Source organism: Aspergillus stella-maris (genome assembly GCF_047715825.1).
Source record: "Aspergillus stella-maris strain CBS 113639 unplaced genomic scaffold BDV14scaffold_27, whole genome shotgun sequence".
In the NCBI taxonomy this organism is placed as follows: domain Eukaryota; kingdom Fungi; phylum Ascomycota; class Eurotiomycetes; order Eurotiales; family Aspergillaceae; genus Aspergillus; species Aspergillus stella-maris.
The window spans coordinates 95,422-116,623 of NW_027396821.1; the positions used below are offsets into that span (position 1 = coordinate 95,422).

At 51.3% G+C, this 21,202-nt stretch overlaps 5 protein-coding genes across 5 annotated transcripts; 1 reads left to right on the forward strand and 4 right to left on the reverse strand.

Moving 5' to 3' along the window:
• Positions 1-5,629: 5,629 nt before the first annotated feature.
• Positions 5,630-6,739, forward strand: BDV14DRAFT_200140 (uncharacterized protein; the record flags this gene model as incomplete). Its single annotated transcript, XM_073773443.1, has 1 exon — positions 5,630-6,739. The coding sequence occupies one exon, from the start codon at positions 5,630-5,632 to the stop codon at positions 6,737-6,739; it is 1,110 nt and encodes a 369-aa protein (XP_073628115.1).
• Positions 6,740-7,536: 797 nt separating this feature from the next.
• Positions 7,537-10,843, reverse strand: BDV14DRAFT_59621 (M28 family metallopeptidase). The gene has a single exon (XM_073777117.1). The coding sequence runs from the start codon at positions 10,777-10,779 to the stop codon at positions 7,882-7,884; it is 2,898 nt and encodes a 965-aa protein (XP_073628116.1). The 5' UTR covers positions 10,780-10,843; the 3' UTR covers positions 7,537-7,881.
• A 539-nt stretch (positions 10,844-11,382) lies between these two features.
• BDV14DRAFT_200142 (putative ubiquitin ligase complex F-box protein GRR1) lies at positions 11,383-13,254 on the reverse strand (the record flags this gene model as incomplete). The annotated part of the gene is made up of 3 exons (XM_073773444.1): positions 11,383-11,724; positions 11,781-12,464; positions 12,517-13,254. The coding sequence occupies 3 exons, from the start codon at positions 13,252-13,254 to the stop codon at positions 11,383-11,385; spliced, it is 1,764 nt and encodes a 587-aa protein (XP_073628117.1).
• A 1,257-nt stretch (positions 13,255-14,511) lies between these two features.
• On the reverse strand, positions 14,512-18,843 carry BDV14DRAFT_189728 (putative AMP-binding domain protein; the record flags this gene model as incomplete). Its single annotated transcript, XM_073771240.1, has 9 exons — positions 14,512-14,819; positions 14,883-15,512; positions 15,575-16,021; positions 16,088-16,283; position 17,274; positions 17,898-18,023; positions 18,090-18,402; positions 18,576-18,711; positions 18,823-18,843. The coding sequence occupies 9 exons, from the start codon at positions 18,841-18,843 to the stop codon at positions 14,512-14,514; spliced, it is 2,178 nt and encodes a 725-aa protein (XP_073628118.1).
• Positions 18,844-19,161: 318 nt separating this feature from the next.
• On the reverse strand, positions 19,162-21,201 carry BDV14DRAFT_59724 (putative serine palmitoyltransferase 1). Its single transcript, XM_073777119.1, has one exon. It carries the CDS (start codon positions 21,145-21,147, stop codon positions 19,273-19,275), a length of 1,875 nt encoding a protein of 624 aa, XP_073628119.1. The 5' UTR covers positions 21,148-21,201; the 3' UTR covers positions 19,162-19,272.
• Position 21,202: the final 1 nt, after the last annotated feature.

The following is a 21,202-nucleotide window of genomic DNA, read 5'->3' on the forward strand; positions in this document are numbered from 1 at the left end:
TCTAGCATATGCAGGAGAAAGGATGTTGGCAATATTGTGCGTGATGACAAACAATTGACGACTCTCAATTCCGACAGGTAAGCGACTCGGATGGCTCCCAATTCGAGATAACTGACCGTTGATCCAAAGAAATTTGGATCTTTGTCTCTTCGCCTTCCATATCCACAACAGTTTGAGCAGGCGATCACTCTTCAACGTTCTGATCCTATGACCCTGTTCTCAATGCAATCCACCTTTTCATTGGGCTTCTGTCCGCATTATTCCGTGTCGCAAGGCTGCAACATCCCTTCACAATCATGCCGCCATTGCCTCAGTTATGGACGTTTTTGATGAAAGCACAACGCTTACTGGCTACTAAACCTTCGGTGCTTTTCCGGTTTTACGACGCAGGAAAGGAACCCTCGGCGCCCTACACGCCCTGTTTGGCGCCGCAGAAACGTGGAAAAGATGGCGTCAAGGGCCACCAACACCTATCAATAAACAGCAGTAGTCGGAACTCTGTTGGTCGAAGCCACCAATACTTTAGATTCAGTTGGGGTAACTGGAATATGATAGGGAAGATCTCAAAGGACCCCAGAGTGTGACAAGATCCGCCATTGCCAACACCACTGGCGCTTGGTTGAGTTGTCCTGCCGCCTGCAGCGCGACCCACCCGCAGAGATTCGGGGAAGCAGCACGGAGATTAAGACTTACGTCTTCCGAAGTAACTATCCATGGTCAAAAGATGTATTGTTCCTCTGACGAGGTACATGTCATCGTGTTTGTGTCTTTCGTCAGCGCGGCAAACTGCGTTAGAGATACATTCTTCCAGCCAGTCGTTTGCCGCGACTAATCTCCATCGGCTCATGAGTTTGTCACCCGAGTGTCATTCGGCATCAGTCCTGACCGACGGCGTTCCCGGCACCTGTTTTGTATGGTCTGATCAACCACGATACTGTGAATAAGTGATTGCCCAAGGGCATTTCATACTCAACAAAACAACGGCCTTCGACTGGCAGCCGGTTTTGCTCAATGCGTCGCAGGAAGTCTGCATTTCGTTGTCGAAGAAATTAATTGGGTCGCGGCATCAGGTCAGGCTAGCTCGCCCTGTGCCTTCGACATCAGGGTTTTTGTTAATGTATGGCTACAAACATGTTCACTTGTTTCCTCTGGCATCAGGTCACCAGCCACTTCTCGGCTGAGTGGTTCGCCAGACGTCGGGTGACGTACTTTGAAGAACGTGATCTCCTGGTCTCAGAGTCCTGGCCAAACAAATGTGCCGTCTTCAATGGAATTACAACTCGATCTGCACTGTTTGAGCGACGTCTCGCACGAAGTATAGACCTTGATGCTCTGTACTCCGTTTACCGCTATGCAATGCGCGCTTCCAAAACTCCACCAGATCAAGTCGATGACCGAGTCCCGCCACATATATTCTAGGCCCAGGCATATTCAAGCCCTCATTAACGGACAGAGCAGTCTGCCTTGAGAGTCTAAATGCACGATTGCTGACTATACATGATGTCTTGCCATGTTGCCTTCACAATCACATTGTCTGAGTTTGCCCGTACGGACAATTGGGATGCCGAATCGTTCGACGCCAAACGAACAATTCTCCCTCCCCTTTGCGGTATGCGCTATGGGTGTATATTTTCGGACTATATGAAACTCGCTTAGAAGCGAGCCCCTTCATGGCCATGCTATGATGCATACTTGCGACTCGGGGAGGAGCCACTGATCGGATATCAAGATCGTCGTTAATTTGCTGAACGGCATCGGCGCACTTCAAACCTGCCTTTTGTCTCGGTTGCTAACGCCCATACAATGACAGCAGCAACCTGGACGACATGTGATAGCGGCACATCTACCTCCGAGCAAACAGGGGCTTGATGATTGAGCTCTTTTGGGCTCTGATTCACGTCCATCCTACTCTCGACCTGCGAGATGCAGTTCAAGTCGCTGTATTTTCCTCTTCGTCACAAGACGTACCCTGTAGCTTGCTCTCTGCTACCCTCCTTGTCTGAAGTGGATGAAGACCTCGACCTCGAATCTCCAATACCACAAACAACTGTAGATGCCCCTTGGAGAGCAGGGGCATACAGAGTAAACACCGCCAACAGTACTAACATCTTGAAGCTATAGATTGCTGACGTCCAGCAACAACAAGCTAAGGAACAGTTTCCTGCAACCTGAGCCTGCAAGGTCGCGCATAAGCTGCCGCCATCATAATCATTTCGGACCAATGGCTTTGAAGGCAGAGCTGTTTCATCGAGCGATGCAAGCCATAATGGCGGTAGCAACTAACAACTAGCAAACGATTGGCTGGTGACTTAGACCGGTAGCGCTGGGACTACAGGGTATCGCAGCTGCGAACTGGACGGAAGGATAATCCGAGTAGTCCCAAGATCAAATTAATGTGTTTCGACGAAGGCACCAGTCACGAGTACCCCTGTGCATCGGTACCTGAAGGTGGATAGAAGACGTCATCCTCGTTGCAATCGCCAGTCTCGATCGATGGGTACGGTACGTCGTTCAAACCATTGGTTTCCCTGTCGTTCATATCGCGACGCCGACGCCGTGACTGTCACCATTGCCGTAGCGGTGAACCATTGATTGTCACACCTTACACCTATCTAGACACAGTCAAAAGCATGTGGCAAGTTGCAAGCCGAGTCTTTAAGGCCCACCTGGCACCTTGCTTTAATCTACGTCGTACAAATCCTACTGTCCTTGTATTTCTATGTAGACTGGATGGCGCTGGTCGCGTGACATCGAATCGAATACATGCTGGCGGAGTTGGGCTAGGAACCCGCGACTTGGTTGCCCTAGGAGTGGAGCTGGAAATACTGGACGATCATCCACGAGTGTGATCGCTGTGCTCTCGGAAGCTCCCTGTGATGTAGTCTGTAGGCGCATATGGGTATGGATGTGTATGTGGGCGACCGTTGCTGTTAACTATCAAGGAAGGGATCGATGGTGCCTAGTCTAGCATTATTGATCATTAATGCATGTATGTACCCTACCATAGCCACCTATAACCTGGTTGGGTACTGTATTCTCAGGGTAAAGCCAGGGATGGGTGACGCCTGTGTGCATTTCGCGCTCCGTGCCACCCGATTGAGTAGGGGGTGCTAAACAGGGGTTGACCTAGAACTCAGGTTTTCATATTCCGCGAGTCAAAGTCGTCTCCAAGTTTGGAAAGACCAGCTGCAGCCCACAACGAACGGATGCAATGCAGATGCAGCGGGCCTTGGAGTAATAACAACCAAGGTGAAGGCCTGGGCTGCTGCTGGAGGGAGGAGCTCGCAGCTCGAACTCTTCAGCTTCACCGCTCGTCAGGCAAGCTTGGATTCCTGAAGGGTGTTTTATTGGTTGTTTAGCGGTGAACAGCAACAGGGGTAATCTATCCGCCATTGCAGACTGACGGGACATTTTTTCGTGATGTGTCGAATCGTGGGACGCGCCAACATGGTGGAAGGCACGTGGATCATCCGGATTTCTGAGATGGACTCTGTAGAGTAAAGGACGATCCTTTTGTACAAGTAACAAAAGTACTGTTTTATGATGCATAGAGCCCGTAGGAATCTGCAATGGTGTATACAAGTCGTATCCGTTGACACGACAAGGTCATTATCCGACCGGTTATCGTTCTCTTTGTCTCGGATTTCTACCGCGAAGATCATTCTGACATTCCGGAAGACCGCCGGTGTCTGTCTTCATGACATCGGAAAATTAAGGGAAGAGCGTTGGAAGAAAAACGACGCCAGTGATGTAAGCGCTCGAATCGCGATACTACAAAGTCGGGTTTCTCAGGGCTTGAGTGAGCCTAAGATTAGAGGACTGTCTCCACCTCCTAGTTGAATTTATGTATTCCAAAGTGCGGTGATTCGCCGCGGAAAGAGGACGAGGTTGAAATCGTCGGAGCTCGCGCACACAGGAATAACGACAGTCGTTATTTGATGATTGACGCATTGCGGCAGTGTGGTCCTTGTCAGGCTGCCAGTCCGCGCCACCGCCAGTTATCGTCATGAATTGGTGGTCAGCCGCTTATCCGAAGGCATCAAAGACGGTCGGCAACCGTCATCCTTCTCCAAATATTCTGTGTTCGGTCGTTATTCAGGAACCAAGGCGACTAGCTGTGCCTTATTTTTCGCCAAAGACTCATCGGTTGTACTGAGTAAGCTGTTCATCTTAGCGCTGTATATGGCGGCCTGACTGTATCTGTTTACCCTGGTCCAACATGCATATGAAGTCATTGTTGCCCGCACGGGCGCGGGCACTTTTCCCCAATGCAACGTATACACGCAACAAAACCGAGTCAGCTCTCGCAGAAGAAAAGATTGGACTGGCCTCGCCTTTTACCAGAGGCAAGACGTCAAGAAAAGAGCTGGCGGCGTAGGACAAAGAGGATGGGAGCACGGGGAAAGGAACTGACTCCGTCGAACAAAGACAAACGGTCTGTCGAACATGTGCCGTGAGGACCCAGCGCATGGCAAGAACGGGCCACCCAGGGTTCCTCCCATTGTTGCAAAGACCATGCCACCATAAACCTCCCCCGTTCCAAGGCTATCATTTCACCCTCTTGAGGTTTGTATTTATTGTCAGCGCCTACTTATTTGGTCCCAGATCAAAGGCGGGCGGACTTCGGGCTGCGGCCCAAAGATTTGCCAGCGACGCCAAGTCTCCACATCGCTGGCGAGGCGCCGAGTGTCATTATTGGATCTGGGGGCTCTTGGGGTGACCCACATCTCCGATCCATATGGGGAGACCGTGACTGGGATTCTCTTGTTCGGCCGATTCTGATTGAACGAACCACGCTTGCGAGGCTTAGGGGGGAGGCACAAGGAGAGCGACCTGGGGAAATGATCACGGACCAGGTCAGCGAATGGCTCTTGGCTGAGTAACGTAATGGGTGGTTCATGAAGGCCACTGCCTCACATGAGTAGAAAATGGCTTCAGGACCAACAAAGAGAACTGTTCAACTAACTGATTCCGGTCTCAAGCTGACTCGAGAAATGCCATGCCGGAGTGCCTGCACATCATTGCGGCCCATCCACGGCTTTCATCATAAGTAACAGAGTGATCAGTTGCCCGCTTACTTGCTTTGTTTTAGGTCCGATCTGGGGGCTTTGCGCTTGATTTCCCTTTGAGTGCTTGACTGCTGGAGCCTTGAGGTCTTGACGGGAGGACTTCGGGGCGCCGGGCTGATCTTGACCTTAGCCTATATAATCCTGAATTGTGTTTTTAGTGATCTCATTCGTAGTGAATGGACCGGGAGTCGAATCCACTTGCCTGAATTCACTGAATCATAAAGCGATACCCGAGGGAGCGGGCTGGGGCCTGGGGGAGGGAGGCAATCCGGGGTATTTTCTCGCCGTGAGCTGCATTGAGGCTTGAACCTTCGCTCTCACCTGACATCGCTCTCTCTTGCCTTTGCTGCGTCAACCTTTTCTTCTTCTGCTCCAACACTTCCTGGCCTCTCCTTTGTTCGGTCGCCTCTCCCTTGTGTTATTCCTTCCCTTCACTCCTCTCCTCTCCTCTCCTCTCCTCTCCTCTCTTCTATCTCCGTCCTCTCCGCTCCTCCTCAAGCACACCATGCGTCCTGTCATCTCACCCCACAATCAGGATCAGCCTTTGCAAAATTAACGTCATGGTCACCGGAGACAGCAATGCGCCCGGCAATGGCATCACTGGAGGATACGAGGGCAATAGTCTAGGAATTCAGATCACTATTGCGACTCTTGCCGGCATCACTTGGTACAACGCCATAGAGCTGATCGCGCTTGTGTTTGTCACATTCAGCGACTACCGCGGCCTGTACTTCTGGAGTTTACTTATATCGTCGTCTGTGGGACTCATACCGTATTCGCTGGGCTTCCTGCTCAAATTCTTCAACCTTACGACAGCAACATGGCTATCTGTTACCTTCATCACTGTCGGCTGGTACTGTATGGTCACCGGCCAGGCCGTCGTCCTATACTCGCGGCTGCATCTCGTCGTTCCGAATAAGATTGTTCTTCGTCGAGTCCTGACCATGATCACCGTCAACGTTGTTATCCTCCATTTCCCGACAACAGTCCTCACGTACGGCTCAAATTTGGCGGATCACAACTCTCGCAACTACACCAGAGGTTACAACGTCATGGAAAAGATCCAGATGACCGGATTTTGTATCCAGGAATTCATCCTCTCCGCTTTATACATCTGGGAGACAACTCGAATGCTACGACTCGATCCGGACAGAGGAAAGCGCAAGATCATGTACCAGCTCGTCGCAATCAACTTGATCATCATCCTCATGGACATTGGCCTCCTTGTTGTCGAGTATATGGACTACTACATCATGGAGACAATGATCAAGGGCGTCGTGTACAGTGTCAAATTGAAGCTTGAATTTGCCGTGCTCGGTAAACTCGTCTTTCTCGTCCGCAGCCACGTTTGGAAACAAGAATCCGTCAGTGGACCGCCACCGGAATTCCCCGACTTTGTCGATGCTACTCGTGTCACCTCAGATGTTACCCACGCGGCCCCAGCAGCCAGACAGCGTTGCCACCCGTTTATGGATGACGACGATGTTGACATTGCCATGTTTGAACACTCGGGTCTACCGCGGGAGTCAGGAACAGGTCACTCAGATATCTCACAAGCCCTAAGCGGCGATACTCAAACGAATAACCCTCCGTGCTCCGAGCGAGACTTTACGGAATCACCGCAACGATTACCAGCCTTGCACCTTAAGCACTCATTATCTGTTGGATGACTACCTCTTGATCACGACCCATCTACATCACTCTGTCCGCCATAAATGTTTCAACCACTCGATCAACTTTTTTACGGCCTCAAATACCCCGAAATGCATTATGAAAACGATATTACGGCCAGATTATACCAACAGAATTATCTCAACCACAGCGTTATCGAGAACTTAATCGAATTCAAAACCTGAATCCGACGATCCTTCGACGGACCAAGTCTCGAAATCACAACAACCAGATCCCGAATGGCTCGTGGACAGAGCGGGCGGAAATGCATCAGTGATTGAGCACTTCCTCAAGACTCTCCTACAATCTACCGCTCACAAATCAAAAACCTACATACTTAACCAATATGTACTTACTTCCTTGAAACAGGAAGACACCCACGGTGCTTCAACACCCACTCCGACGCTCTAGGCTCTAAGGCGCCACTCTGCGAGTTCATGTTGCGAGTCTCCGTTTGCAAATCGCAGCACAAGTTACTGCCAGAGACAGCGCCCAGGTACTTGAGTGCTCCCATGCACCACATCATCCAAACACCCATACATACCTTACGATGTATACCTTACTTTCCCTACAAGGCACCGCACCTGAAGAAACTCAGGGCGCGGATACCGACCGGGGGAGCTCAGTTGCCTGGTTGTGGGTCGTTGACATCATCCCAGGAACGTACCACCTATAGAGTACTCTGTGCTCGCATGGTGGCAACTAGCAACATGTGATTGAGATGTAAATTGAGAATCTAAATAAATTCATTCAAAAATATAACTACTATCGAACTAAACTTCTCTTTTTTTCTTACAAAATATCGTTGCTCCTAATGTAGGACTATCGGGTAGTTGTAGTGGCCTTGCCACGCGGGTCACGGAGATATATACTTCAGTGTGACCCATTATTAAACACTGTAACCCATGGGAGTCTACCTATCTTACATAGATAGGCAGTAGGTAAACATGTCATGATCACCAGTTGAGTTATTGGCAAAGAAAAAGCCGATAAAATTGCTATTGCTAAAAAACCCAAAACATAACTATCTCGCCCGAACGCCGAAACCATGAGCATCGCAAAGTAACCAGATGGTATGAAAAAGTCCTCCGCGTTACAAGTCCAAGCTACTTCAGTTTCTCCCCTTGATATTACCCAGAACCTAGCTAGCTACTCCGGGAGCAATCGCAATCTTCTTCCGTCCCTCGACAAGCCCATCGGCGACTTTACTCACGGCCACCCAAGCGGGCCCATACTGCCTCACCTCGTCGAGTGCCGGAATTGCACCGGGTTGGTTATAGTCGCTCCAGAGACAGACGACTTGGCCCGTAAGGGATTCAAATTCCTCGCTTCCAAAACTGAACCATTCCAGGTCAACAGTCCATGAATTTTCCCAGGTGCGGCTCCAGAGGCGGATTTCTTTCACGCCCTTTGGTGAAGAAGATGGGAAGCGGGAGTCATAGGCAGAGTCGGCGACGTGGATTGTTTTGACGGGGGTGTCGAAAAGAAGTTTACAGGCGCGGGTGTTTTGGCCGGAGACGGTTATCTGGGCCTTGTTAGGCTTCTCGGTCGACTTTGTGATCTCGTATGAGAGCCATTCCGATAAAGCCTTGTCGCCGTCAACCACGTGCGGGGGAATTCCGGGCCAGGAACATTTCACTCTGTCGCCCCAGGTATCACATGTGACGTTCTGGCCTGCTGCACTGGGTAGACCGGCGGCGACGTCGTGGACGAAAGGTTCGACGCCTGTTAGTGAGGCTGTGTTTGATCCGGTATCAAGGTCAACTTGCTGGATGAAGTATAACTTGAGTCTGTTGGAGTCGGAGAAAGGAAATGCAACGAGGTTGTAGATCAGTGTGCCGATGAAGACGGCCAGCAGGAAGAGCGGGATGTGGTACGTGTATCGGTGAATGTACGGAAGGACCGGGTTGAGGAGGATGGCCGTAAGAATGGCGATTGCAAGGTAGATAAACAGCGAAGAGCTTCCATCCTGTCCTGTTTGATACAAAGTACTGGTCAGAAGCAAAGCTAGAGGGCCGACCAGAATGAGCGTAATAGGTGCTGAGAGAAGGTATTGCAGCACCCATAACCATTTGGGCAATGAAGCGCTCCATCGCTGCTCAAGGCCGTAAACATCGATTCTGCGTTCGTCTGCCTCGGTCTCAGAGTGGTTCTCAGTGTCCGCATTGACTCGAACGTAGTTCGCAAAGGTAGTCCGCTGCCTACTGCCCAGCAGCGAGGTCGACTCTGTCGGCGTCTCATCGTCATCCTCTTCTTCTTCCTCGTCGCCGTCAGATGTTCCTCCAAGCCGGCTACCGTAACTGCTAGGTCGTCTCGAGGCCGGATTGAACTGGTTGGCATACTCTGCTTTTCGCGGCAGGGAAAAGAGCTCAAGATACGAGATCCAAGTAGCGAGAAACGTCCCTGAGAATGCGAAGAAGACAAAGTAACTACCTGCCATGCCCCAACGGTCCTGGTAAACTGTCGCTATGACTAGAAGTACCCACATGAAAACGAATGTCCAGGTCAAGGTGTAAACCCGGTGAAATGCAGATGGACGAGCAAAGTCGGCCACGCGAGAAACGAACCAGGCCAGGAATGTCCAGGCGGATACCATCATAGCCCAAACTGCGTATTGACTGCTGTGGATGATGAGCGGGTTGACCTTTGTGAGCAAGTAGGCCAGTCCCACAAGGACAGCGGTCGGAATACCGAGCAGGAAGGGAAACCTGATAAATCCTCGGTCACCGTACAAAGGAAGTACCTCCAGGGTACCCTCTGGCCGCGCAGACGTCCTGAAAAGGTACATCTTGTCGACCTTGGTAAGAATAATGCTCGTCACGAGCAGTACCAGCGGAGCGACCACCAGGAGGGTGACCGACAACGCGAAGAGGGTGTGCAGACGGAAGAGCACGAATGTACTTCCATAGAGGTCGAACCAAACAGCCTGGTGTCCCTCCCCACTTGGTACCTTGCCATCATGCTTAGTCGGTCCTTCAAAATGATCGCTGGAGTCGGAAACCAGACCCTCCGTAGTTGCGACAGCTGTTGACAGCATATGCCACAGCGAATTAACGCTGGTGTGCCTGGTGTCATCCTGATCCGTATGGTATCTCGCTCTGGGCTCCAGGAACGCGACATCCAGCCCACGGAGCCCCAAATCACCCTCAAATACGACGTAATCAGTCTGGCTCCGAACTAAGCCCGCCTTAAACCCATCAGAGCCAAGGACAGACCCAAATGGGTGCTGCGACCGCATATAAGGAGCCGTGACCTCCGCATCAGAGCTGCGGAACAGCACCGCGCGACCGCCTGCGCCCGCGCCCTCCAGATTCAGAAATGTATGTGGGAGTCTCGACAGCGGATGCTGGCTGTAGACTCGCGCACCATTCAAGAAGTCCTCCTCGCCATTGTTGAACAATACCACTAGTCCTCGCCTAGGCGCATGTCCGGGTGTCATAAAGTACCTGATCAGCTGCAGGCAAGTCACAACCCCAACACCGTCGTCCGTCGCGCCGTATCCAGTTGAAACACTATCGTAGTGCGCATTGACCAGCACACCACCTTTGCCCTTCGGCCGTCCCTCAGGTACCTCCCACCAAGTATCCGTATCATCTTCCTCGCCCCGAATGTAAACAAGGATATTTGTTCCCTCAAAGTAGACAGCAAGATCATCGCGAGTAAACGTCAAATTGGAAACCGCATCATCAAAGACAAAGGCATCCGCCTTTGCCTCCGTCACCGTCACCGACCCGTCGGAACCGGAATTCGCGGAGGGTGCCGCGTCCAAGATCTCATTGATACGCTGCAGTAACCAGTCGTGGATCTTGTCATTCTGACGAGAATTGTACGGGCGGTACCCTTCTGTCAGGGCCTGGAGATCGCTCCAGGCTTCGGTGAGGTTTAAGCCGTAGGGACTAGAACTGGGTGCGGATGGTACGACGTGGTGGACGACGAGCAGAGGAATCACGAAGGCGAGGTATACGGCTGCGGTGATGAGGGTGACGGGCCAGGGAGTGAAGGCTAGCGGGTTCGCCCGGGACGCTTTTGGGGAGTCCATCTGGTCGCGACTCCCTCTGCGAGATTCTCAAGACTGGAAGAGCTTGAGCTTGCAGTCGATAAGAAGCAGTGGATGCGGAGATTAAAGTGAGGAGACCATTTTGACGGGGCGGGAAGGAGCGGGGACATCAGTGACAGTACATTACAGGTATATTACGCTACCCATACGATTCAATATAGCAACTTCTCTTGAAGACTGTAATGGAGGTGTACTAAGTATACATATTGATTACTCCTCAATGCGAATATCGATATAAGATAAACAACTACATGCTACCACTTCCTGGAGGACAACCTGGTCCTTGTAAAGAATCTTCATATGTGCCAATCGTCAGCAATATACCACGCGAGAAAAAGATAGCTAAGAGCCGGCAGGAGATCCCATATAACCGCTACCAATGCAAAACCCAGATAAAACACGAAAGCTCCATTTTGCGGAAGGCGATGCTTGTCCCGTGGCCCAAAAATCGACAACAAGTAGAGATAACGTTCATGATAGTAAGACATGCTTGACAGACTTGGGAAGAATAGATCAGGCAAGAGAGAGCGGGAAGGAGGAAATGATATCCGCGAAAATCACACGCTGAAGCAGATGGCTGGGGTATCAAGTATGTGGAGGTGTGATGTCAATGTATTCGTCATCGTTAATCGCTGTGGCATGCATGAGACCGGTTACTTGACCTTCATCCTCGTCAAGGTCTTCGTCGTCATCATACATGGTGGCCTCGTTGAGGTCTCGCTGAGGAGCAGCTTCTCGGTTCAGGTGGTCGCGCAGGAGGTTGACACCCTCGCCGCTGAAAACACAAAACACTTCACGCTGTTGACGCGTGAACTCATCGGGGGCTGGGCGACAGAAGACCGTGAGCTCTTCGCGCAGAAATGAGGCGACTCCGGTCAAACTCAGATGTGTCAAGCGAGGGCAGCTGTTGAGCAGAGCGTGGATGCCCTAAAGTACAGTTAGCATTTAGGCTCGTGAGATGACAGAAAAGGGAAGTAGCATACAGTCATCGTAAGGTTGATACAATAACTCAAGTGCACCCGCTCCAAGCTGCTAAAGGAGATCGAGTGATCGGGAATTGGCCGCGCAAGTGCGAGTATACTGGAATCTGTGATCAATTGACATTTGACTAACCCGATTCTTCTCAGCTTGGGTAGGGTTGCCAATTGCTGAACACTCCGGTCCGTCAGACGGCTGCAGCATGCGAGATCAATGTATCGAATACGGTTGCAGGACTTGACCAACTGCATCACCGCAGCATCCGTAATATTGGAGCAGTGACCCAGATGAACATAGTGTAGGTTCTTTCCGAGCTTGCAGATAGCCCAGACGGAGCGGTCGGTAATGAACCGACACTTCGCGAGTACTAGATTCCGGAGACGGGGGGCTGCACCAACGATGCGCTCAACGGCGTCGTCTCGAATGCTTTCGCATGCAGTCAAGTCGAGAATACGGAGACTGCCCATGGAGATGTTCCGCGGCAAATCTAGGAACGCCGAATCGTCAATCTCTGTGCAGTGCGCCAGGCGTAGTTCGCGTAGGTTTTGTAGCGTAGTCATAAGAGTGGTGACCGATTGGTTTGTAACAAACTTGCATTCTTGCAAATCGATCTCTAGAATAGACGGACAGTTGTGGGCAAACGACATGATTGCTCTGTCGGTGACTTGCGCGACACCGTTCAGTTTTAACTGCGTTAAGTTAATATAAGAGCTATTAATTCTATATTCAAGGGAAACTTACTCTTTTGAGCAGCCGACATTTTTGTGAGACGGCGATCAAAGAATCGTCTGTCACCATCCTACACCCGGTGATATTGAGGCCCTGTAACCGGTGGCAATTTTCGGCCACCTTGAAAAGAGTATGATCTGTGAGATTTCGCAGATCTGAGACATCCAAAGCCTGCAAATGCCGGCTACCAGTTACCAAATCGGACACTCCATTGTCGGTGAGTTTGCGGCAGTTCGTTAGCGTAAGACGCTCGATTCGATTGCACTGAGAAAACGGAATCACAGTGCCATCGCTGACTTCTTCTGTCAGCGCAGAGAGGTTCAGTCGCTTGATGAGCCCTGAATAAAGGAAGAAGCTGTCTTCCTCCCCAACGGCAGCCGTAATCCTCTTCAGGTTATCCCAGTTGTTGCATGATGGCCGATGCCAAAGAAGCCCGACGCAGTTCACTGCCCATATGCGACACACCAATAGGCAGTTCAACAGATCACGCGGAGAGTTGAGCTTCGCGAAGATTGAGATCAGGATCTCTGGCGGGAGGTATGCAATCGGCGGTAGAACGGTTTCTGTACTGCTCTGGATTTGTGAATCACGAGAGTTGCCGTTGGCAGCACCGATAGACGACTGCGAGTCGTTCGCCTGGAGTGTAAAGAAGTCGGTGTCGTCGTCCGCGGCACGTTCGGGGGACGTCGACGACGAGGATTCGGAGGGAGCTTCACTCAAGAACCGAGTAGGCTGCCGGGAGCGAGCCATGATGGCGCGGATGTGTTGATTCTTGTCGGTTTCGCGTAAGTCTGTGTCGTCCGCTTGTCGCAACCTCAGAGCGACCAGCAAGTCGACATCAAGTCGTGTAGAACGGATACGTCACTTGATCTGCACGGAGGATCCTGCTGACGCTGGAACCCTTTGTCGGTCGATCGGGCGCTGGTAAAGTGAGATGATGCTGAGTAGAATACCGAGCGAGTCAGAGCGTCGAGAAGCGAAGGAGGTGGTGGGCGGGTGGTGGCTTTTGAAGGGGATGCGCGTTGGGCGTGCCTGCGGTGACTGGAGAGAGACTCGGACGTAGCGATGGCAGGGAGGTCCGAAGGAGGTCTGAGAACGGCAGGGCTGAGTGAAGCTAGGGGAGGATAGGATGCCGGAGAATAAAGGGCGTCGTCTATCCCGGTTGTCTTCGTAAGGAGCTCAGAGTAAACGATCTAGGAGGGGTCGAAAGATGTTATTATTAGCGCAAGCTAAGGCGTGGAATGTGATTGTGACGACGACGGAAGACAATGATGGGGAAGGCGGCGGCTGCGACTCAAGGCGGGGAGCAAGAGAGGGAACAAATGAAATCACCGTTGCCTTAGACTTCAAATGGCTTACCTACCTTCCAGGACAAGGCTTCGAGAGCTGCTTGGAACGAGGGACTGAGAAAGTCAGAATGGCGAGGAGCAGGGAACTGGTGAAGATTGACCGGTGGGGGTCAAAGAGCGATGGTTGATTCCAGTGCGCGACTAAGCATCGAATCACCACCACAGAGCATCTGATCAGTCTTTCGATCTGGTTTCAGCCTGACTGGTCTGCTTGTGGCAAAGAACAATCAGGCTGGTTTATAAGCGGTTGGATGTAAACTCCTCTGTTGCCAAGCGGGTGGTCTGCTTCGTCTGGTCATTCACTGAATAAAGCGCTACGGTACATGCCCATCCGGCTCCTCAGCCTGCGGGGTGGATTCAGGTGCCCAAACAATACAAAGTACGAGTGAACAATGCGCCTTCAATGCTATTTTGATCTCGCTTATAACGCACCGGTAAGCGCGAGTTTCCATCTTGAGAGTTTGGCGCAATAGTTAGATACCCTATTGAAGCCTGAGGCAGCTCATATACCCATGCTTGCTTTATGCCTGAGGCAGTACTAATACCGGACCTTAACCTACATCACCTGTAGTACATGGATGCTTCCTTCCCCATTTACATATCAATGAGATCTATTCTCTATTTATGCTTGATATTATAAATTCACCAGTGACTCTCATCAAGACCGACTCCCTCCCTTTGCCCAGTCCCGCAGAACATTCTTCCGAATCTTCCCAGTCGAAGTCTTGGGAAGCTCCGCAACAACCTCCACTTCGCGCGGAACCATGAACTTACTGATCCCGCTAGTATTCTTAGCCCAGTCGACAACATCTTTGCCTTCCAGCTTTCTTCCCGCCTGGACAGTTACGAAGGCCTTGGGGCGCTCCCCCCAATGACTGTCTGGCACGGAGACAACACCAGCCTCGAGGATGTCGGGGTGCGTGACGAGCATCGATTCGAGGGCGACGGAGGAGATATTCTCGCCTCCTAGATCGACGTTAGCGTTGCCGAGAGATATGGAAATGAGGGTTTGAGTGTGTGTTTTCTTACCACTGATGATGATATCTTTAGCCCGGTCAAGAATCTGAATCGCTCGGTCCGGATGCCAGACAGCCAAATCTCCGGAATGGAGAACGTTGCCAGCAAAGAGTTTCCGTGTGGCTTCAGGGTCTTTGTAGTATCCTCTGGCACAAATGTTTCCAACAAAGACAATCTCGCCGATCTCCTTTCCATCGCGTTTGACGTCAATGATCGTGCCCTCGGGGACTTCCGTCTTGATTACTCGGACAGGGAGACTTGTCAGGAACCCATGACCTTGTCTAGCCATGCGGCCAAATTTCTCTTTACGCGGCAAACTTTCCCAGGCTGGCATATGGTATCCTTTGGTGATGGGCCCGTATGTCTCCGTCATGCCGTAGACGTGGACGGGATGCAGATTCAAGCTAGTCATTTGCTCGAATAGGTGAGGCGTCGGCGGGCTGGCGGCAACGGTGACATGAACCGAGTCTGGGAGCTGCACGGCGTCGGGCGAGCTGCAGAGAAGCGTATTCACTGTTGGAGCAGCATTAAAATGCGTGATGTGCTCTTCTTTGAGCAACTTCCAGATCTGTGGATAGTCAACCTTGCGCAAGCAATAGTGAGTTCCCCGGACCGCGGTTACAGCCCATGGGAACGTCCAGCCTGAAACCAAACCCCATGTCAGCAGGTTATACGCAGACACAAATTCCGGGGATCGAACATACCCATAGCATGGAACATCGGCAAAATCCACAAATAGCCACAACGCCGTTCATGGAAGTTTAGCCCCGACTCAATAATATTCCCCATGGCCGCAAGATAGCATCCCCGATGCGTATACTCCACTCCCTTCGGTCTAGCCGTCGTCCCACTAGTATAAGCCAGCGCAACAATATCATTTTCGGACGCGGCCTGCGCCTCGAGACCCTCCCAGCCCTTAGCACCCGTCCCGCGATCGTGAATCAGTCCTTCCAAAATGGCCTCGTCGAACGGACCCGCGAGTTCTCCCTCCGTTGCATCGGTATCTGTATCCACGATAATGCGCACATTTGGTTTCGACGCACGGTACGAGTTTAGCAGTGGGAGGTGCTCTTGGTCCGCGATGATGACTTCAACTTCAGAGTGCGTGAAGATATATGCGATATCATCTTCTTTGAGACGATAGTTTACACCTGGAATATATATCAGCCTCAATCCTCCCCTCCCAGTATCCAAATTGGAAATCTCTAGGTACGTACCAACATTGACACCCCCCGCAGCCGCAATCCCAAAAATACTTTCTAGGAAGGCTGGTGTGTTTGGGCATAGAATGCCCACGCGCTTATACCCATGTTTCTTCAAGAAATATGCGAGGCCCCTAGCTCTATCCGCGACTTCTAGGTATGTACGTCGCAGGACCTGATTGTTCGCTGTGATGTGGTAGATTGCCTCGGCCTAATTCGAACGAACCGACAATTAACAAACATGTCCATTTTACTTCATACCTATAATCGAAGTATATATCCTGGAGGAAAGGGTTACTTACATCAGGTTCGATCGCCGCCGCCCTAGGAAGAAAGAACGTCGGCGATAGCGTATGGGAGTTGGCATTGTGCTGGGGCCCGGTTTCAGGAGCGGGGGTCGCTGTGCTGTTCGCATCAAGGGGTTGTCTGAAGTGGCCGAGGAGGCTGGCCAGGCGGGACTTTGCGGCGGACATGGGCGTTGACCGTATATGACGTGGTAAGAATAGAGACAGGGATGGGAATGAGTATCTGGGTGATCAGATGAGAGAAGAGATAATTTGGTATGAGTTGGAACTTGGAGGAGGAAGTAGGAGAACAGCCGAGTCTAACCCCGGCAAGCTGAGCTGAAGAACCCCAACCCCAGTCTGGCAGCCAGGCGGAGCGGGTGCGGTTGTGGTGGAGTGCGGGGAAGAAACACTCAATTTACTGCGGAGATCCGGAATACTGTCCGACTCGGATATCTTGTTGATTGCCGGACGACCAGAACTGGTCCGAACGGTCAGATCGAATTGACATTCAGAAGATAAGAACTCTCAACATGACAAGATCAAGGGCTCAAGACATGATTTATTAGGTTTATCAGGGCGCAAGGTCGTCCGTCAGAAAAACGATTCCAAGGCAGCGCCCATTCCGCCATAATTCCGTCCACTGCCATTGGACTTCTCCAATTTATTCGTGCTGAAGATCTCTTCGACCGCCTACTGAAAGAGAGATACTCCTATACAGTTGGCGCTCGGTTACCAACGGTATTCTTATATCTCAAGTTTAAGGTACAACGTACAAGAACTTGGTGCAATTACGATGCCCATTGCCCTTCTATCACGGGCGAACAGGGGAAAGACTGAAATTGGAGGACCTGGCTCTCATCTCTAAGCTTCCATTCTGTAACCGCTGTGATTGCTGTACCTAGTCAGGAACTGACGCTCAGTTGGTGGTTTGAAGAGTCTCCATTCTCCGACCAGGCACTGGATGCGATGACTTCATAGGTTGTATGGGCTCCATCGTGCCGAGGACTGAAGGTCTGATTGTGGATATTCGGCTAATCGATAAGAACTTGCTGGACGGGGTTCATCGCACTACATCTAGGGTAAGAGCCGATACGGACAGGAGATCTTGGGACTACACGTAGAGCTCTATAGGCTCTATGAAGATAAAAATGACCAACAAATCCGCAATACGCAAGGGACCAACATGAGAAGGCAAAGTGCAGGTCATTAACTCTTGAAAATTCTTGGATTAACCGCCACGGCGCGAAATAATGGGTCAGCTATTTTGAAGCAACCTTTTTCATCCCATGCGACTCCGTATTGTACTTTTTGTTATAAAAGACGACACCGGTCTCTCCCATCCTCCACATGTGCCATCACAACACAACATAACGAAACATTGTGGGATTCCATGATAAGGTAGGATCAGCGAGAAAAAAGGCCGTCCATCTGCTTCCCTTCCAAACTTCGCTGCAAGTTAGAACCGCTCGCGATCTCACCCATCCCACCAAAGACACAAGCAACCAGCCGCGCAACCAGGTATAATCTAGAATCCGTACTCAGCGAGCTGGGTCTTGGTGTTGGCGTCAACGTTCGCCGACTTTTGTGCGTGGGCAAGTTGGCGGCGGGCAGCCTTCTTGCGCTCGTAGTATGCGCTGCTCTTAACCTTTCTTCTCTCCTCAAGTCTGTAAAAATGCAAATTAGCCCCTATTCAGACACCGAAACTTCATCCAAATCCAAGATATACGTACCTGGCAACAACGTCCTGGTATTTCCAGCCAACCTCGTGGCTGAGTCTGCCGACGGTGCAGTACTTGCGGCCCGGACGAAGACGAAGGACACGCAGAGCCTGGGGAACAACAACGCGCTTCTTCTTGTCGTAGGGAGGGGGGACACCCTCGAAGACCTTCAGGCGCTCGAGAGCGGCGGCACCGCGGGCGGTCTTGTGGGGAATCATTCCGCGGACAGCCTTGTAGAAGATGCGAGAAGGAGCGCGGAAGTGGAAGGGACCACCACGGGTAGGGTTGAAACGGGTGATCTTGCGGAGGTAGGCGTGGTACTTGACTGTTGTCGCGAAATCCCAGGTCAGCCTTCTGTCATCCTGATATGCTTGCATTCAAAATTGCCCATCCTTCCACATTTTCCAGTTTCCACCTCTTATCCTCCAATTTCTCGAAACCATCCACAAAACGAAACAAGCTGAAAGAACACGGAGAGAAAGTCGGAGAGTAACGTACGCTTCGCACGGAAGAACTCGCCAGAGATGTTGAGGGCTTCACATCTCACGACGACGATCTTCTGGCCGTTAAGCAGCTGCTTCGCAACAGTGCTGGCCAGGCGACCAAGGAGGTGTCCCTTGCCGTCGATGACGACCTATAATTCATCCAACACAAATCAGCGATTGTTCATTTTCTCAAAGGGCCTTTCGCCCTGTTGCACAGATAGAATTGCGTCGAGTTCATCGGGGAGGGCGGCGGTACGCACCACTGGATCGGTAGAGGACATCCTGCACAGTCACCGGTTCAAAAAGAAAATATCCAGCGAAAGGAAGAGCACTGCTCTAGGATACTCCCTGGGGATGTATGTTGTCGGCGGTTGTTGTCGTTGTGGGCAGGTTCAACGCACACAACGGAGTCGGATGTGGTTCGCAGGTCGGCGGTCGCTAAGCGAGGGCGGCGATACTTTTGTGCGGGCCATGATCGGGAGGGCCCCAACCCTAACATTCTTCCCGTGTCTGGTCACGTGAGAGATCCAGACGCCCTGCGTGGCGACTGTGATTCTGGAACTCCTGATAAGCAGACTACTCGGTGGTTCTAGGGTTCATGAAGGTTCTCAGTAAGATACAATCCTATGCTGCCTCGCGCTAAAAGATACACAAGAACCAAAAGATTTCCAACTGCTGAAGCCACCCGAAATGAACCCTTCCTAGCACTTTCAGTAGAAAGTGAGCTTCGCATCCCTGACGCCTCTTTCAATGACTTCCTCCAGTGTCCATCGCGGAGGCTGAATAATAGTCCTCTTCCCTGGTGAATTTGTACCATACGTTCTTGGCTCTTTCAATCCGCCAGCTACCCCGGACGAGAACTTGAGATGTAAAACTTCCCCAACTTCGTCGCATGCTTCCAAAACTCGATCAAGATCGTCTTTAGTATGTGCTGCGGAGACACATAATCGTGCGCGGGAGAGCTCCAGTGGGGTAGCGGGATAAGTTACAACAACCACCGAGATCTTGCGCTGCAGCATCTCCCTTGAGAAGGCTGACATCTTGGCCGGGTGATACAACATTAAAGGCACGATCGGAGAGTCATCATGGCCGTATACAATGAACCCGAGCCTCTTCAAGCCCAGTCTGAGATACCGCGAGTTGAATGCCAGGCGTTGCATTCGTTCAAGACCTTTACCGGGGTGAACGGGATCTTCGTCTGAGACCAAGCGAAGTGATGATGAAATCTGTGCAAGAATCGGGAGTGCCGGTGCCTCTCCGTACACCTGTCCGGCATTGGTGCAGCGTAATTTATCAATTATCGCACTGCTCGCCGCGACGTATCCTCCGTTGGCGCCAAAAGACTTGGTGAACGTGCCCATCAAGATATCGACTTCAGCGGGGTCGACTTGGAAATAGCCACAAACTCCACGGCCTTGACTACCAATGGCCCCGATCGAGTGTGCCTCGTCGATGAAAAGATGGAACTTGTACTTCTTCTTCAGCTCTAAGATACGGGGAAGATTGCACATTGCTCCTTCCATGGAGAATAGTCCTTCCACAGTAACCATGATCTTTTTCCACGGTCGGTGAGTCCGCGGCTGGCCTTGTGCGATTGAGTGTCTCAATTTCTCCTCCAAACTGGTCATGTTGTTATGCGCAAAGACCTCGATGGCTGCCCCCGAAAGTCTGGCTCCAAATCGGATCGAGGCATGATTGAGCTCATCCGACAAGATCAAACATCCATCGTCCAAAAGAGCTGGGAATATTGTCGAGTTTGTCGCAAAGCCAATTGAGAACACCATCGCCGCCTTTTTGCCTACGAACCGTGCAATTTGGTCTTCCACTTCGGCCAGCAGCTTTGTTGTGCCAGAGTATGATGTGGCCATGCTGATTCCGTCTCGATGGATGGTGTCTTCCACGGCATTGGCACAGGGGCCTTCCGATTGAGCAAAGCCGAGGTAGTTGTATGAGCTTAGATTTAGTGTGGTAGTTTCGGTACCAGTAAATTCAAAGTCAACGTTGTCCTTCGTGGTTCGGTCAAGCAGGACGACGTGTCTTCCGGAAACGCCAGTGGTGGGCCGCTCGAAACAGTCATTGATCCTCTGCTTCATCCGTCGGGTATAGAAGCTCTCGAAATCGTCATACAACAACGCGTACCCATTCTGTGGTTTCAAATGCTGATGCTTATGTGGGCGTACCCATCTGCCGAAAAAATCCTGAAAGTGACCAAGAAGTATCACGACGAGGAAGCTGATGTAGGTTGTCAAAACAATGAAGTATGGGGGGTCCTCGATGACTCGATCAAGAAACTCTCCATCGGAAACAACGCTTGTATACAGATGTGAAGGATCGCCGAGTGGTCCGAATTCTGCGTGCTGTTTCGCCAGCTTTTCGCCAGCGTCATTAGTCGAGTCGGGGGCGGCTGCCGTAAGCCCAGCGGTGTCATTGAAACAGCGCGTCACCGCGCGCAAGGACGCTATAGTTGATGCTTGGTTCCTGGAATGCACGTCTGACGGAGTGGCCCCTGGAGGTTCTTTGTCCAAACGCTGCTTTTCCTTGCGTCTCCAAGGCGGTATTGCATTGCTCAGATTGACGCCGACCATGGGGAAGGTACAAAGTTCTGAGGCTAAAGTCAATGCCTTTTCAAAAGCTCATATG

What these genes read in the sequence shown, in the direction of transcription:
- BDV14DRAFT_59621 (XM_073777117.1), bottom strand. Translation starts at nt 10,779, where the DNA reads ATGGACTCCCCAAAAGCGTCCCGGGCGAACCCGCTAGCCTTCACTCCC.
- BDV14DRAFT_59724 (XM_073777119.1), bottom strand. Translation starts at nt 21,147, where the DNA reads ATGGTCGGCGTCAATCTGAGCAATGCAATACCGCCTTGGAGACGCAAG.